The sequence below is a fragment of the Temnothorax americanus genome, unplaced genomic scaffold, assembly GCF_048541705.1.
Source record: "Temnothorax americanus isolate GAGA-0224 unplaced genomic scaffold, ASM4854170v1 Scaffold2, whole genome shotgun sequence".
NCBI lineage: Eukaryota > Metazoa > Arthropoda > Insecta > Hymenoptera > Formicidae > Temnothorax > Temnothorax americanus.
The window spans coordinates 2,750,037-2,767,780 of record NW_027509338.1 but is presented as its reverse complement, the minus strand read 5'-3'; the positions used below and the strand labels follow the sequence as shown (position 1 = coordinate 2,767,780).

The 17,744-nt window shown below is 35.0% G+C and overlaps 2 protein-coding genes across 9 annotated transcripts; both read right to left on the bottom strand.

Moving 5' to 3' along the window:
• Nucleotides 1–497: 497 nt before the first annotated feature.
• Tif-ia (RNA polymerase I-specific transcription initiation factor RRN3 homolog Tif-IA) lies at nucleotides 498–3,584 on the bottom strand. 2 transcript variants are annotated; one of them, XM_077404802.1, is made up of 8 exons: nucleotides 3,224–3,584; nucleotides 2,753–2,956; nucleotides 2,375–2,594; nucleotides 2,187–2,292; nucleotides 1,955–2,107; nucleotides 1,222–1,710; nucleotides 954–1,129; nucleotides 498–878 (listed from the first exon to the last, which is right to left on the bottom strand). In XM_077404802.1, exons 2-8 carry the CDS (start codon nucleotides 2,954–2,956, stop codon nucleotides 556–558), a joined length of 1,671 nt encoding a protein of 556 aa, XP_077260928.1. In that variant the 5' UTR covers nucleotides 3,224–3,584; the 3' UTR covers nucleotides 498–555. The 2 variants fall into 2 exon arrangements, with proteins under 2 accessions (XP_077260928.1, XP_077260927.1); XM_077404801.1 differs by having other exon boundaries at nucleotides 2,187–2,295; nucleotides 3,224–3,581.
• Nucleotides 3,585–5,144: 1,560 nt separating this feature from the next.
• On the bottom strand, nucleotides 5,145–17,080 carry LOC143896931 (diacylglycerol lipase-beta). Of its 7 annotated transcripts, none has more exons than XM_077405109.1 (17): nucleotides 16,097–17,074; nucleotides 12,943–13,065; nucleotides 12,445–12,657; nucleotides 10,822–11,138; nucleotides 10,156–10,299; nucleotides 9,900–10,068; nucleotides 9,621–9,744; nucleotides 9,402–9,545; nucleotides 9,206–9,317; nucleotides 9,035–9,127; nucleotides 8,753–8,907; nucleotides 8,321–8,658; nucleotides 7,122–8,137; nucleotides 6,643–6,802; nucleotides 6,138–6,550; nucleotides 5,555–5,693; nucleotides 5,145–5,474 (listed from the first exon to the last, which is right to left on the bottom strand). In XM_077405109.1, the coding sequence occupies exons 2-13, from the start codon at nucleotides 13,035–13,037 to the stop codon at nucleotides 7,960–7,962; spliced, it is 2,082 nt and encodes a 693-aa protein (XP_077261235.1). In that variant the 5' UTR covers nucleotides 13,038–13,065; nucleotides 16,097–17,074; the 3' UTR covers nucleotides 5,145–5,474; nucleotides 5,555–5,693; nucleotides 6,138–6,550; nucleotides 6,643–6,802; nucleotides 7,122–7,959. The 7 variants fall into 7 exon arrangements, with proteins under 7 accessions (XP_077261235.1, XP_077261237.1, XP_077261234.1 ...); XM_077405111.1 differs by having other exon boundaries at nucleotides 6,643–8,137; nucleotides 8,321–8,436; nucleotides 8,521–8,658; nucleotides 16,097–17,062; XM_077405108.1 differs by having other exon boundaries at nucleotides 6,643–8,137.
• Nucleotides 17,081–17,744: the final 664 nt, after the last annotated feature.

Here is a 17,744-nt window from a genome sequence, read left to right as displayed (position 1 = left end):
TTTATTCTATTCGCTTTAATAAAATAAAAAAATTTTACTAATTAAGTTTGTATCGGAGTTTGGTCGCAGTCATCCGCTTTTGATATACCGAAAAATCAGTTGATTAGTTTTAATATATACAAGAAATTCCATTGTATTTGCATTGCATTATGCAAGTTCATCTTGGTTGACTTTTAATCTTTAGTCGATGACGAATCGAGCTTAAAATGCGTCTGGATAAATTTATTTAAGCAATCTTATCTTCTCGATAAATATACTGACACATAAACTTTTTCCGCCCATCTGGTATTTTTTTAAATTAATATATAGCGATAGTAAAATATACACATGAGCTTATTTTATCATTTCAAAGTATGTATAACGATCATTTTATTTCTATATTACTGTACATAATTTTTCGTCAAAACATAGTAAATTAAAAAAAATCCGTACTTTGCGTATTTTCCCTGATTATTAGCAACGATTGAAAGAGTAAAAACATTTATGCATACAACTGATTTAAGATATGCAGTACTATAATTTATTCATATATATAAATTGTATAAATGCATTTTTTTATTTACATTTTTCAACAGATCGACTGTCAATACTTGCTACAGTATTGCGAAATAATGGAGCTATCCTTCGCCTGCTATGCTCTAACGTGTAAGACTCAAACGGGAAAAAATTAGGAACCAAAACGGGCAAATAGGATTTCATTCCGAAAATAGGTAATCGATTGCGCTCGTTGTTCTCGATTACAGCGAAGCAGTAAGCCAGTTGATACGTGCTCGTAATATCGGCGAAATCGCGAACGATTTTGGTGTCACACATCTTCAGGGGATTTAATTTACAAGTAACGATTTTCGATATATCAAGATTCTGAAGAAATAATATTCCTGAAAAGAGAAAAACTGTTTTTAAAACTGTCGCTTATGTTAAATCTTATATGCATATGATAAATATGCACTCACCATTTTTTGATTCGACAAAATGTTTGTGCCTCGCGACGAATAAGTGAAAGAACGCTTGACAAACGGAATAAAACACGGCGTGCGGTTTTGCGTCATCAATGTATTCCGTGTCTTCTTGAGAAATGATATATTTGTGTATCCATAGTGTCAAGTTGGACATTGTCATTTTCACTAATCTAAGAAAAAATAACGTTATAATGTTAGTTATACTCTTTTCTAAGGTACATACCATAAAGTTGTCAAAATTAATGTGTTATGCTATAATTACCCGGGAGAGATAAATAAGGCAGTAGCATGTAAGCTAGAAATATAGTAAACAGCTGTTTGTCGAAGAACTGGCGCTACGTTAGGATCGGTTACTTTATGCCACAACCAATTTGTGAACGTTTCCGTGATTACGGTTCTAAAACTGCATATGTAGAACATAATGTATTGCACGTATTGACTACCGTGCGTAGGTAATATTACTGCTTCAAATGCGCAGAGAATATCGAAGTACAGCGTTCTCAAGTTCTCTATCTGCAGAACGCCATTCGCGAAACAAAACTCGTTCATATATTTAAGAAATAATTCCATACACGAATCCAGTGTACTTGCAGTTGGATGGACAGTATTTCTCTTGTCCGTGTCATTATTTATTTTGATCAGATCGTTATTATCAGCTTTTCCATTCGAGCTGATACAATCATCTACTACATCGTCTTCCTCATCGTCGCTTGTTTCTTCACGGGGAATATTGACATCCAACATCACTAACCTAAAATACAAATACATTATTTATTAAGTTACTAATAAAATAAAAAATTGGTTAAGTATTACAGCAATCAGCAGATTCCAAATACAGCTCCGATTCCTACTCCATGTATATCTTGATTTTATAAAATGTTGATCAGAGAGTTAAAGGAGTGAATAAAAGAGTGAGATAAATGGTGGTCCAAAACCCATATTTCATTAACGAACAATTAGAGTTTCATTTACTGAGTTTTTACTAGAACGCTTACCTGTTAATAATAAAGACCAAAATATTTGATCTCAGTTGAGGTGCATAATTTAGAATATGTAATAACGCATAGATATAAATTTCATGTGTATAAGTGCCATGTACAATATATGGAAATTGCGATACGAGGGATTGCAGCAAAACTTTGTCCGACCTAAAAATTTATAACGTGTACTCATATGATAATAATGAGAAAAATTATTAATTTATACAGTCACTTTTTCATATCTTACATTGGCACTACTTCCAAAATTTTATGCAATATGTCATGTATGTGATTCAACCTCTCCATATCTTCACTTTTAAACTGTCCAATTTCACGTTCAGCATTATTATCTTCTGCTACAAAAATAAGTATTGTAATAAATATCACATTATTTTTGATAAAATGTTATTCTAGACTATTAAATACAAAAATTACCTGGTTTGAACAATTCGACCAGACGATTTATTACAATTTTTATATGAAGTGTCTGCATACACACTAAATCTTGCAAGAAGAATTTGTAAGTTAAAATTACTTCCGGTGACCTATTTGTCCATTCGATTTGAAGAAGTGCTTGAACAAACAATTCGTGTCTAATATCTAACAAGGATATACATTGTCTTGCTTCAGTTAGAAATTCTGTTAAATCGCTATCCTGAAAAAACAAGAGGAATGCTTTAAAGTATATATCTTGCATCATAATACGCAACCAATCGATTACTATATGAATCATACGATTCATATATATCGTGCATTAAAAGATTGTGAAAGACTCGCACGCAATATTTCTTTGCGTCTTTCACCTATCGCTACCTTTATAGCATCTTCTTTAAGCGAATGTATCAGTTTCTCGTATTCTTTAATCCCATCACTGTTTGCGGAATTACATAATATATTTTTAACATTTTTCGGGAGCTTAAAATATACTTTGCCGGGCTGCTTGATAAACTGTGCTCTAACTCCGCTGGCTTTCAGTATAGATGACACACTGCTGACTCTTGAGGATACCACAGACATCTGTTGAACCGATAAAATCGTCAGAACTCCTAATGACAAATTCTTGAAGGATTCTCAATGACAAAGCTATCTCGCATGGTGCCGCTTTAAATTCGAATGCAGAGATTTCGGTCAAAATAATCGCAATCGAGAGATTTCAGTCCAAATAAATACAATATCACAAAATCATCGCTGTCATCGCGAAATCGGCAAGTGAAGCGGCACAACGAAAGAAGGTTACGCGCAATACGTGCGCGTTAAAATGAATTATTAGACTGGATTACTTACTTCGACGAGTACAGTTTTCACTTTATGTAGTGTACACTGCTTCCGGCAATTGATGTACGTACGTTTTTAATCTGGACGCGTATTATATCACACGTGCAAACGTCGAATCACTCACTCACCATACGCTCGCGGCCACATGTTTCGGCGAGACAGCGGAGCGGATGTAGCCATGGCTTATTGGACTATTGGAGTGTGCCGAGTGGACTGCTCGAAACGCCACTCGCATCCATTTTCAACGTTGGAACTATTTGGTATATCCATTTTCTGGCACTGCCGATAAAGGCTGCGGTCCACTTGACGCTACAAATGGTTCGAAGCATTCCTCTTCTCTTTTCTTTCAATGAAGAAAGAAAGAGAAGAAGAACGCTTCGAAGCAATTGTAGCGTCAAATGGGCCGCAGCCAGTTTCCCCTTGGTGCGCGTGGGTGTGTGCTGCGCCCATAATATAATTTTCGTGCTGTGTAATTTTACACAATATATTTTTGCGATATTATAATATCGCAAATAAGAGTTCAATTACTGTACACTGTACATGCAATAATAAAATTTAATTGCATAATTTTAGTTAATCAATTGTACGCTTTTATTAGCCATTAATTTGACTCGCGTAGTGTCACACGTAAGTACCGAAAGTTACATATTCAAATATTTCGCCATTATTATAGTAAAACGTGATGGCCACGGAACAGTAAATTGATTTCGGGACAACTGCAGGCGTCACAATTCATTTAATTAGTAAGTCAATTTTGATTTGTGAATTACACAGACTTTAATTTATAATTAAAATTTGATTCGTGATTTTTAAAGCTGGTGTAATTTACAAATCAAATTTGATTTGTGCATAAGCTGCTTGTGCAATTGCTGCGAAATGCTCACCTCGCGATCCGTTATTTCTGCTTTTTCGGCTTAGGGTGCTGTCACATGGCAGTCAGAAATTCGGAAAACGGAATCTCGGAAAAGTAACGGAGAGGGGGTCAACCAATCAGAGTCAGCTCGATCGGTACGATTTTTCAAGGGCCAGGCTCCCCATGGAACGACTTTTACGGAAAACTAAATGGCATTCTAACCTTAATATATTTTTAAATTAAAGAATTAAATTTCTATATAATTTTAGAGTATAATAAAAAATACGTCGAAGCTTTATTTTTTAATAGACTCTACTACTACGGTAAGTATCTTTTTTCTTCTAAAACAATAAAAATAATTTTTTCAAATTTTACTTATTCCGGAAATATCAGTCCATGGGGAGCCCAGTCTCAAAAATAACGCGTTGAGATAACGCGATTATAGCGGATGATTTTTTTACGGACAAAATTGAGCGTTACTTCACGTTTTCGGGAGTGATGCATTAATTATATCGCGCAATCATTGTTATCCGCGTTTACGCGTGGTGCCGGTGGAGTTGTGTCGGGCATCGAGGGAGCTGACAACCCGAGAGAACAGCCTGAGAGGAGGAGGCTTGATGAGAGAGGCATCGGGCGCCAGCGGAACAACTTTGCGGTAAATATTATTTATTTTGTGTAGGAGTAAATTTTTTTATTTGTTCTTGAGCCTATTTGTTTTACCATAATTTAGAAATAATAGTAAGTTAGAAGAAAAGGAGTAATTTAGTATTTTATAAAAATTGATTCTTGTAAAGATTATTTTATTTTCCGAAAATATATAATTATTTAAATAAATATTTAATCGAATAAGAATAAAACATTTAACACATAAGAATTATGTTTTAAAACATTAGATTTTTTGAACACTGTTTTAATATAAATATTATATTTGTTTGTTACAGAATCAACGTAGCTACGTGGCAGATATAATCTGCTGTTGTGCATCAGGGTCGGTGAGTGATAAATTAATGTCTATTAGAGTTAATTGATAACTAAATTTTACCAGTTAATGTAATATGATGTACGATTCAATATATATTCAATATATATATATATTTATTTATTTATTGTTATAAAATAAAATATTTCTTTCTGGTTAATTATCTAAGTAATTATTTTAGAATCAATAAGTTTCACATCACTTCAAAATGATTTTAAAATAGTATATCTATTATAGGGAAAATAATTTTAATAATTTGCGAAAAGAAATATTTTTATCAATTCTAATTATTGGTTCTTTATCTGAAATTGTGTCCACATCTTCAGTAAAAGAGTCAACTGCATTGCCTACTACTGCTTTACTATTAGTGCTTCCTATTTTTTTAGTTTTGCCTTCTTCCTCTTCGTCAGACGATATTGTCAAACATTCTAGGAATTTATAAAATAATCATTAATATACATGTTACACATACACACGTTTCGTGCACAAAATATGTTACTAAACATACCTGGTTCTTTGTGAATAGGCTTTGGTTTTGAAGCTGCACTTTTACCATTTCCTCTGAGCCGCTTGCATGTAGGACCGTCTCGTTCTATTTTCTTCAATTTCACAACATTTTGTTCGCTGTTGTTCTTCTTATAGAACATCTATAAAGATATACAATCGTAATATATCTACAAATTAACACAGGAAATGATGACGAAAAAAATTGCAGATAGAAATATTATGATACATTGAGATGAGCGTAGTAAACTGCTTTCAATATGACCTGTAATAATATGGCAGTGATATAAAATGTCTTAATTTTAGAACTAATTCTTGTTTAAAATCTTCTCTAAATAAAATACTTCTTAATAACCTTGTGCTGAAATAGCGCGCTCTAAACTTACTATATATTAAAAAATGCTATGTTAATATTCCTCTTAAAAACTAACTTCTTAAATTTCTTAATCTTAAGTAAACTAAATTTGTTAGTCATTTATCAGTCAGACAATCAATTATTATAACAAAGTCATTGTAACGGGTGATCCTTATAACACTGTATTAATATAAATATATCGGTCTTCTGGCACCGCAGTCATAATCCTTACATCGACAGACATCCCTGTCTCCTATTTGTCTGCTATGGGTACAGACTTGACTTCCTCAACTTTTAATTTTGTATTACATCGTTCACATCGGTTGAAGTGTAATGAACTGTAGCCGCAGTGTGGACAGAGAGCAAGCATTCCTTTGACCAAAATAGGTTCCTAGTAATAACACGGTATACTTCGTACTTGTAGCATATCATTTATTTTGAATGATGAACTTTAAGTGTACTCCCTTAATTTGTTATTACGGAATTCTTATCGATTGCATCAACGTGACATTATCACACTTGCATATAGATTATCATTAACTTATGTTGTATACTGTTTACTTTATTTATTATGGATATATATTTTTCTTTTATTTAGTAAGAATTTTTAATGTGTATGTGTGTCTTGCTTTTTAACGATGATTGCTACAAAAAAATATGAGACAATTTTAATAAATTCTGAGACATAAAACATAGCATGCAAGTAATGTATATACATCTCTTGAAAAATTACTTACTTTTAATGCTCAGAATTGTGTGCGTATCTCCAATTTTATAATTATTTTTTTGGCCAGTCTATGAACACATGGAGGCTAAGTTATCAGAAAATGTAGCACTCAAACTTCTTCTAACAAAATCCTTTTCATGTTTCCCTCCAATTAACACAACCTTGTTCACCTGAAAAATTTATATTATACTTGTAATTCTATATAATGCAGTTTATTATTATAAATTACAAAGAAAAAATAATTCAGAAGACTTTTAAAATATAATAACACATATTATAGGATATTATAGAACATATTAAAGGACATATATTATAGATATAAGTTTGTAAGATTAAGAGTCAGAGTGACCATTTTTGGTTTTGGACGCATTGGGTGCTCCTCTTCAAGATTCTATTTGATCGTTTTATACATAAAACATACAGTTGAATACATTATAGAGATTAATACAAATACATTTTGATTTTTGAAGATTTTTGATAATTACTTACCCATATAAAAATGTTGTATACAATTATAAAAGCGCTCGACAGCACAAGACTAAACATCTTTTTATTAAATAACCGCAAACGTATTTAAATGCATTTTGTTCTGGCAGGTCCATAGAACGATAATCATGTGTAGGAACATCTAAAATTTTACATAAAGTAGGTGATGTATTAAAGTCGGATTCTGTAGAGAGTGAAGATTTGATGTTTCCATAAGATTTAACATTTCATCGAAATCTGGAGCACAATTTTTCGTTTCACAATGTTGTAATAATTTAATACTAAATATTTTTTTAAAAGCGCGTGAAAACTGTATAGAAGTTGGATTTACAGAATTACCACCTTGTTGCCAAACAGAACCAAAAAATTTTTCGAGAATCCGTATTTATTTTACGAGTTTGTAGATATGAAAAATTAAAAGTTTTCGATATGTCCCATAATTGAATAATACTATTAATAGTGACCTGCCAGCATTCAAAGCATTTAATTTTTACAATTTTACTCTTATTATCAATAGCTGTAATATTTTTTAAGAAATTCAACGTTTCTTAATTATTCTATCCATATTAACAAAATAGCACAAATATTTAATAAGTTAATGAGCGATTAAGTTAATCGGAATTAGTCGTAATCACTTTAAATCTTTCAAATCAGTATTTTTATTTTTTTATTAGGATTACGTTATTTTATTTTACTATTTTCTATTTTATATTAACGATTCAAATTTTATAAGATAAACCAAAAAATTATTATTGATAAATAAATTATAGGTTGTATTATAATTCAGGATTTAGCGAAAGTTCTCTTTATTAAAACTATAAAATCACTTCTTTGGGTTACACTAAGGATCGAAATAATATGGTATATCGTTCTGCTGTTCCAGTAATGTAGCTAAAGCCCGTTCTATATTTTCTGGCAAGTGATCCAGGAGCATGCGTGGCATCACCGTTAGTTTCGTAAATTCTTCCGCTTGCGCCCATCGCATCTCGTATTTTCTCTCCTTGGCGAGTTGTTTTTTACTAATGTAGAAATTATATATTATTATTATTTAAAATCTTATAGCCTTTATATATATATATATAACTCTTTTAAGATGTTTTTTTTTATACCATTCCTATTTTTTTTAATATTAATTTATATTTATGGGAATTGTTCTGTAAAAGTTAATACTTTGAATAAGAAAATATGTAAAAACAATGTACCTCTTTCCCTCCGTTTTTTCAAGCTTGCATCTAGCTATATGAAGTATGCGACCAGCATTAAATAATTTCATTCTCGAGTATCTTCTTTTTGTTATGTCCCGCTCTATTATTTTATCCTGCAAAAAAGATAAACTATTAACAACGAAGTATAATACAATAATCGTGTCAAATTCGGTATTACGTAAAATTAATGTTCTTACCACATCGCCGGGCTTAGTTAGCAAAGGCGATTGACCCGGAATTGTGTTAATTATGTTATGGTTGACCCACGTTTTAGTCAGATCTCTCTCGGGAACTCCGAACAAAGCGTATCCAAATCCGTTTAGGACCACTCTGTACTAAAGAAAAAAATATAAAAATATTTATCGAAACATAAGTTCGATTTAATTATCTGAGCGACTCGAATACTGAAAATCATGAATTTCAAAATACCTTAGGCAGTCGACAGGCATGAAGAGTTGTCAGTAAAGAAGTCCTTAAATTCTCTGTACTATCCACACTAAGCCTCATTACGAGATCATCCCCTAATCCTACAGTCAATACGAATTCCTCCGTGACCCTAGCGGCTTCTCTGCTCAGCAGTCCAGCTTTTTTGACAAATACATTCGAAATTGTAAATTAGTCTAATATGTGTGTGCAAAATTAATAAGTGTCTGCCAAAGTTTTTCTCAGCTGATAAAATTATGAATTAAAATCATTTGCACAAGTAATTACCAGGCGTAGCAAATGCGTAGACTCTCAACTCCGGATAACGAGGACGTATAAGTAAACCAAGCAGAATGGCTAAACCGGCTCCTAAACTATGACCTACGTATACATGTTATCTCATTAAAGAATGTACAGTTATGCGCCGACGGCGGTTTGTTACCAGAATGAAGTTCTTACCCGTAAGCGTCAAATGATAATTAGGATACGTGGCGAACGCTCTTTCCAAGATTTTATGATTCTCCAATTGCTTTAAGATTACTTTTACACATATTATCATGCCTTTATGAGCCTATAAATTTTATATAGATTTATATACAATTAAATCGATTAATTTTATTTGTATATCTGTATACAAGAAGAAAATACAGCTAACCATGCTGCCTGGTGGAATGCCAGGACACTCAAATGAATCAGACGCGGCCGCGAAATCGGTAATTATATCTCTCAAGGATAACGACCCTCGTATAACCACGACAATACTGGCAGTTTTGTGATCCACCATTACGCAGAATGGTATCTGTGAAAATTCAAAGAGTAATACTTAATACCGAATGAGCGTAGAAAGAGTATAATTTTAGAACAGTATACAAACTTCACATAAATGATTTTTGAAGGAAGCGAATAGAATATTCTCCTCAGATATCTTCGACAAGTATTTCACACCAGAAAGATAACAGAGACAACAGTTATCGTCCAGAACAATATTACGTTTTCGTCTAAAAAAAAGAGATAAATATAATAAAATAATAAAACAATAAAAATAATAAAAAACTGTACATGGATTATTTATAAAATTATATTATAAAATAATGAGATAAAGAGATAAAGAGTTAATATTGAATATAGAGTTTTATACGTTATATTCTTTTACCGGAAACAAGCACAGCATCTCATGCCGCGTATCAAACGAAAACATCCGGTACACGCGTGCTGATATATTACGAAAAGCCAGCCGTAGGAGGCGATCGATAGCTGCAAGAAGTGATGGGCGGCTTCCAAGGACATCCAGTTAGGTGCGCCCGAAAAGATTTCATTACCATCTAACAAATGCGGACAGCAAATATTTGATAATTAATATTTGTATTTCATTACGCGCGTTTTCAATTTTTTTTCCGTGAATGACGTACCTGAAGTGTATTTTGGACGCGGGATTAGATTTAACTTTCGCAATTCGTGAATTTCTCGCTTCTGCCGGACTCTTAGCAAGACGCATCCCGCCATTACATCTGAGGGAACCAAATCCGTGCCTCGAAATAAGGCGCTTAAAAGACCTACAAAGATATTTGTATCAGTATCTTATCGGGTGACGAGTTACATTATTAAAAAATATATAGCTTCTCTCCTTCTCTCTCTTTCTCCAAAATATCGCATCTACTAATGTGTTATAGTATAATGATATAAAGCGCTAAAAATAGTGTAAACTACTCGTTTAGACAGACCAATGAATAAAATCAAATAAAATATATTATTACAACTTTTTTATCATTTAATGTTAACGATGCTGATAAACCTCGAATTAAAATTTATTCCTGCTTGCATACCGCTTTATACCGCGGTGACCGCGCATATCGCGAAGCGCTCGCTATCTCCGAGCGGCGGGAAAGCGATGCACCCGTCGCGAAGAAAATCCCACCGGCTCCAAAACCAGAACAGAGATCAGTGATTTTGATTTATCGTCGGTCAACCGTCCCGGTGACCGTTTCCGCGCCCGGTTTCCGATCGGAAGCGATGCCCGCGTTCCAGTTTCGAATGCGGCAGGACCTCTTCGTAGGCTAGCCATACCTATGTCTCACCAGCAACTTGTTGAAAAGCCTCGTTCGCGCTCTCGTCCTTACGCATCCACCACAGAAACTTGAATCTTCGTAGCCAGATGCGCGAGATCTTGCCGTGCTCCGCGGAGCTCTCCAGCTGCTTTTTTTCCAAGGAGCCGATCGGGTCGAAAACTAGGGCGAGGCCGAAAATGCTGAGACCGATCAGGATCCAATCGAAGAACACTAGGGCCTCCACGACAGTGATAGAGTACGAATCGTGATTGCACTCCACGCTCTGTCCGAAAATCCACAGGGTGCCCAAAATGTTCCATCCGATCTCCGGCAGTAGCATCAATATCCTACATTAAGTCGAAGAGAGATTTCTAGACTTTTCTTGATTGACTTTGAGATCAGCAGTTCTTTTTGCCAAGTAAACCTACTCAAATGATACTCCGATTTCTTTTAAATTTGGTACAAATGTAGAACTACGAAAAATATTTTACCCATGTGAAATAGTAAACGATTTAACAAATCAGTAATAAGACTGGAAACAATTATGGTGCTTTGTAGTGATATAAGTTAGATAATTTTTAGGTCGCTGATTAGATGTATTCTTCTTAGAGATAAAAATTATCCTTTAATATTATTACAATAAATCTATTTGTTACAGTAGTAAAGAATTATTTTTATTAGGCCAAAACTTATTGGGCTAAAATGGAAAGACATATGAATGAAATATTTTTTGTAGTTCTAAATTTGTGCCTTTAAAAGAAATCGGAGTGTATCACTTGGGTATTAGGTTTACACTTGTGAGTATAAGATAAATAAATCACATATGGCTATTGTTACGAATATCGAAATATGGCAATAATGTAAATAAAATTGTAACCGGTATTTTATTAATGATACTATCATGTCAATGTAGCAAATTATGTCAGAAATATGAATGTAGAGAACTTAAATAATTTCATGAAATTCGAGTATGGGTGCATGTATTGGCAACTCGTAGCATTTATAGTTTGTATTATGTATTTCTTCTTTTTTATTGTTTCTAGACTATGTATTTTGCGTGTCTCGATTGGTGCGTAGTTTATTTCACAAAAAGTTACAACTTCGAGCAATTTAGTCATGAAAAAAATGAATAATTGTATTTGTTTTGACTTTTTAAATACAAGGCTTAATATTTATGTACAACAGCATACACATAAATTCTCTATATCTTTCTTTATTATTTATTATTTTTATATATAGGTATATTACTCTTTAAATTGTTATATTATTATTTTTTGCCTTACTCTTTAATTTTCAATCATCATCAATCAGTGACTGAAAATAAAAGACTATTCTGACAAATTATAATACAACTTAACATAGAAGCTATATGACAAAATCGTATATGTAAATGACTTGTGTTCGAATAATTCTACAAGTTTTTAAATAAAATTTAAATTAAAAATTTAATTATAAAGCTATATATGACATACAAAACTGAAGAGTTATGATAAATAATGATCTCCTCCTTCGAGAATCGATTACAAATAATTGGGCAAAGTTTGTTACTGAAAAAACAACACACTACAGAAATTTAAAACTTTGAAAGAGTCTTCCTGATTGTTGATCTAGAAAACTGATTAGACGTAACGCTGGTTTACTTTTATTGCTTACTTGACCGTCAGGAGCGGTTGAACGTAGCGTCGGACATGCGTGTCCATGATGGCCCCTCTCGCGCTATGCCTGATAATGATGAGTATCAAAAGCGTGACGATACCAAGCATGACCGCCTCACCGAGAAGATACACGCGCACTAATTCACCTCCCAACCGACAATTCCACGTATCCTCGTAGTACCTTACGCAGGCGATCCCTATAAGAATCAACCTGTAAAACACATAGCCGATTACGAGAAACAAACTAGCAACGATCCGAGCGATTTCGATCGTGTGACGCGCACCTGCGAAAGAACTTAATATTGAGAGTAGGTTCAATGCTTCTAGTGAGTTTAGAGAATCGTTGAACTTAATTAAAATTTGTATTTCAAAAACTCTTGACTTTTCGCATGATAAATCAATTCGCATGTGTGAGATTGCAGTATTCGCGATTAATATTGCATACTGTAATTTCGACACATTGATTTTGCATTATCTGTTTATTGATGATACTCACCATACAATACGGATAAATAATTCGAATAGGCCGGGGTACACAAGATCGTCGGTTGCGGCCAACCATTTTCGACCGAAGAGCTTCACCGCAGGCATTTCCTTGTAGAAAGAAACTTTGTGTGTGCTGTAAGAGTTGTAATCTTGTTAGAATTTTTTCTTAATCAAGTGAGTTAAAGATAAAGGGTGGACACTTGTTTATAAAAGTTTTATCCAGGAAATCGAAGTATGTCTCCATTTAGATCGTATCTAAACGCTCATGATACCGTGATTGATTGATTCGGTCACGTTCGCGAGGGATCTTGCGGTAGCTCGCGGAGCACGCACCGCGGAAAGTTTACTTAGCGAAGCCCTCGTGCACGGGTTTTGTAATATTGCAAAATAAAGCGGACGCGCGGCTTTCTATGCTCATAATAAATTCCCCGGAATTCGGGCGATTATGGTATACCCGGGTATCTCGTCGATCACGAAACCGCCGTTCGGAGAAAGTGCCGAGAGAAAGTCCATGTGTCCATCCCACATCCGAGACCATGTAGACACAGTCTTCCGACGTGTTTAAATGGACCTTTATAGCGACCCGTGATTTTGGGTTGCCCTAGGTGTAATTTAGTTGCTAATAATATATAATTAATTATACCAACGGCGACGTAGTGTCGCTACTTATGTATACCTGATCGGACATGCGATAATACGCGTTACTTGTTGAATATACATCTCGTTTAATCGTGCTGTATCTCATTATTGTTAAGCAATTTTCTGTTCAGTAATTTTTTGCGTCATAAGGGAAAAAACCAGATGAGTATGTAATTAACATTTATTTACTCCAAAAAATTACAAATTTTAACATATCATAGTTTTGTTTAATCTTTTTTAGGAAAAGGAGGACTGCTCAAATCCATAAAAATAAAATTTGCTTGTTATATATCTTTGTGCAATGTATTTTTTTTTGTTTATCGCGTTTAAAGTTCTTTTCACTGTCATGGTTCTTCTTACATTTTCCTTCATTCTTTCTGAGGCTTTTAGGTTTGTGCGCAAATTAGCGCTCTCTTAACGAGTTGCGTAAATGGCTTTCGAGCGTTTAATCACGGGAAAGCATAAAGTTTACATCATAATACGTACTTTTTGAATGTGTCAATTACTTGTAGATATAATTATCCAACTTTTTTCTTTCATAAAAAAACATAAGAATGCGGAAATTACAGTATTATTATGATATTAGGAGGAGGATAGAAAATTGACATTATTATCGCGGTAATTTTGTCAATAATGACTCAGGCCTCGGATTAACTATTTATTGTCAAAATAACAAGTCGTTACTCGCTAAATCTTAAGCGTGCGTTATCGCAGCTTCAACACGAATATATAATATACTGTTTAAATAAATAAATAAAAGTTGTTGCTATATTTTTTTTGTCGTTTCTAGGATTGTAAAAATAAGGGATTTCTTAAAAAATAACAAATCTACAAGAGATTGTAATCGCAATTGCTGAAATTGCACTGACAGCAATTAACGCTTCCTTGAAACTTATTTTGCCTTGCATAATGGGGATGTGTGGAAAAGCGTAAAAAACCACTTAAAATCGTAGTACGTCATTCGACCTACAACAAAGTAGAATCGGTTTCCGGTACAAAAGCCCGCACTGCAATGTGCGAAGAAATATTTCTGCAATACGATCAGTTTCATTACGATTAAGCGAGAGTTTGCAAAAAATAAAAATGAGGACGATGTTCGAAAAATATACATGCTATGACCGTGTGTATGTTTACTGCCTGCGATGTTGGTAGATCGAATTACGCGAAATGAAGTGCATCGTATGCATTCCATGACTCGAAACGCGCGCAATCACGACGCAAGTTTGACGAAACAATACGCGAATCGGAAACTCGCGCCTTTTAAAACACATGTATTTAACTCCTCTCTGGAATATTCCACATGATACTGAAAGTCATCAGTCATTTTAATTTTTTAGATAATGAATTCCGATTAAACTTGATAATATAATTAGTATTTTACGCATATATTTTACGCGGTAAGAAGATGACTCATTGTCTAGATTCTAGATACAAATAACTAATGAATTATTAAACATTATTTATGACAAAAAATTTTCCCACGACATGGTAATGATGATACGATGAAATACTGAATATTTTATATGTCGATTTCAAAGACGCGTGCGTGTATGAAAAATAATTCATGTTTGTATAATTTCTACAATTAAAAAAGTAATGTGTTATTAATATATTATAATACATTAATAATACATTACTCTTTTAATGTAATTACATTATTTTTTTACGTTTTTACATTACTTTTTTTACTATAGTAATGTATTATTTATCTATACGATAGGGGTCCCCCCACCCGCGTGAAGTTTTATCTATTATCTGGTTCGCCAAAACATTTCGACGTTACAATTTCAATATGAAAGTATTTTCTTTTATATGACTTTTGAAAATAAAACTTATTCGGCTCTTCGGTCATTACAAAAATTTTAATATAGCTCTCTTGACAAAAAAGGTTGGGAATAATTTACGACTATGTCAGACACATTTCGTATATCTATAGTTTGAAACATTATATTCAGCAGTATATTATCTAACTGTATATCGGTTTTAATTCGCGCCATCTTCTGATTATCATAAAGATATAGATTCTAATTATTATAAGAATATATATCATAAAGATGGATATCTTATTATTTCGGTATTGTTGTTTTCTCTATGCGTGCGAACAGCGTTCTTCATTAATTAAGCTCACAAGATTCTTACAAAACATGTAGCACGAACTACCGTTACATAGCGAATCACGATATACGTATGTCTTATATTTTACACGATGTTGTTTCGCTAGCAATCAACTTGCTTATTTATAAGAATGTTAGAAAAAATTAGCAATTAGAAAAGAATTGCTTACAAACGATACAAATATTATTATGTTGTTTTAATTTTATTTATCTTTTCTCTTTCTTTTCAATAGATGTTACTGCCATGCATATCATTAGTAAATTTTTTGTGGAAGAGAGATTAGATCTCTTTTATATAATATTAAAATATTCTCATTTTAACTGATTTACGAACTGGTTTACGACATATGATTTGCCACACCTATACGATATGACGCTGATAACAGAAAAAAATGCGAAGTTTTTACTCACGGGTGCGCGAATCGATATCCGGGCGCGCGTTACACGCGCGTTGAAATCTCCTCTCGACCGACACACCGTGGACGCGACACACTCCACCTCGCCCACCGCGCGCTCCAGCTGTTTGCTCTGCCACCTCGAAAATTCAGCGCGGTCTCGAGAGCTGCAGATAAACCCGATTGGAATTTTCGTTTAGTCACCGTCAACCGAGATTTTCTCCGAGTTGTGCGCTCGCGCGCGAAACTGGAGCACTTCCTACGCTCAGGTTTCCCGTTAAACGCGAACGTCTCGCGAACAACTAATTTTCGCGTTTGCGCGCGATCTTTTCGGAGACTCACGAACACGAACTCGGATACCGTTCGTGTCCCTCCTCGTCTAACAACTCACTCTTCGTTGCTCGCGATCGCGAAACAACGCGTGCCGTAAAATCACTTTGTCCGACTAATCGTTCGCCGCACGCGCCGGTTTTGGCACCGCTGTCAAAACTGCGCTTATCTCACGTACGGAGATATGCATATCGTCCGCGGTACGAGCGTCTCTCAGCAACCGGTGGCAGCAGGCTGGTCCTTGGACACTCGCGTAAACCGCGATAATAACAACGGTGACGACCGCAAGAGATGACGCTGACGCGCGCGCGAGAGGTATCTCAATCCGAGAGCGGCACTTCACAATCTTACGTCGGGGACGGCCAATCTCGATGCAGAATCGCATTGGACGGAACGTTTTACACGATGCATCGCGCTGCAACTTGTTCACCTTGCAACGCGCGCGACACCCCGCGCGCGAGCGACCGAATCTCACGATCTTGCTGACCACAACTGGTCCGGTACGCTACTGCAGAGAGAAAGAGAGGCCGTGAGGAACTTTCCCTCCGCCGGGTTATCGCGCGCGGCGGTTCTGGCCACGCGAGGAGGAAAAATGCAGCGAAAAAGGAGAAGAGGAATGAACGCGGGTTGCTTCGAGAGGGATAAACGCCGTGCCGTCGAGCCGCGAGTCGAGCCGAGCCGAGCTCATGGTGGGAGCGACGAATCGGCGACGCACCTGGCGATCGTGCCTGACCGTTCCTCTCGAGGAGATAGAGAACGCGGTGAATGCCGATATCCGGTGGATCTAGAAAGATTAGCCGAGGAGGGGGCACGTTTGCGCAATGTTCTTCTTATCCAAAACGGAAGAATTACATATACGTTACATATAAAGCGATCAATCTAAATCCGTTAACGTCTTGTTAAAATCCAAAGGTTTACATCCTTTAGGCGCACTAAATCTACGTCATTCTTCTTAACATTGATTACATTTGTCACACTTGTCTATAACTTATTGCATTTTACTTGGAATTACACTTGGAATGCAAATTTCTCTCATCAGAGCTTCCCCTAAGAAACTTGTCAACGATCGAATCATTAGAGATAGTCGAAAGAGAGATCAATTCCCGTTGTATTCTCTGCCGCTTGAGTAACTTCGCTTGGTATCGACCTATCTCAAATGGACTTTACATAAGATGGAAGCCAATCTTGTAATCGCATTTACTACCACATTCGAACTGAAAGTACTGACCGCACGCATGTGCACGTACAATGATCGCGCTACATTCATCGGATATGCATCAGTTCCATGATCGTGCACACGTATTACAAATGGCTTTCAGGTTTCCGTAGTTTAC

Bases quoted from the DNA above. Each gene is read 5' to 3' on its own strand.
- Tif-ia (XM_077404801.1), bottom strand. From the start codon at position 2,956: ATGTCTGTGGTATCCTCAAGAGTCAGCAGTGTGTCATCTATACTGAAA. The intron at 2,595-2,752 runs GTAGCGATAGGT...TTGTTTTTTCAG, and splicing joins TTAAAGAAGATGCTATAAAG to GATAGCGATTTAACAGAATT. The intron at 2,108-2,186 runs GTAAGATATGAA...ATAAATTTTTAG, and splicing joins ATTTTGGAAGTAGTGCCAAT to GTCGGACAAAGTTTTGCTGC.
- LOC143896931 (XM_077405108.1), bottom strand. From the start codon at position 13,037: ATGCCTGCGGTGAAGCTCTTCGGTCGAAAATGGTTGGCCGCAACCGAC. The intron at 9,546-9,620 runs GTTTGTATACTG...GAATTTTCACAG, and splicing joins TCAAAAATCATTTATGTGAA to ATACCATTCTGCGTAATGGT. The intron at 9,128-9,205 runs GTAAGAACTTCA...ATGTATACGTAG, and splicing joins TTATCATTTGACGCTTACGG to GTCATAGTTTAGGAGCCGGT.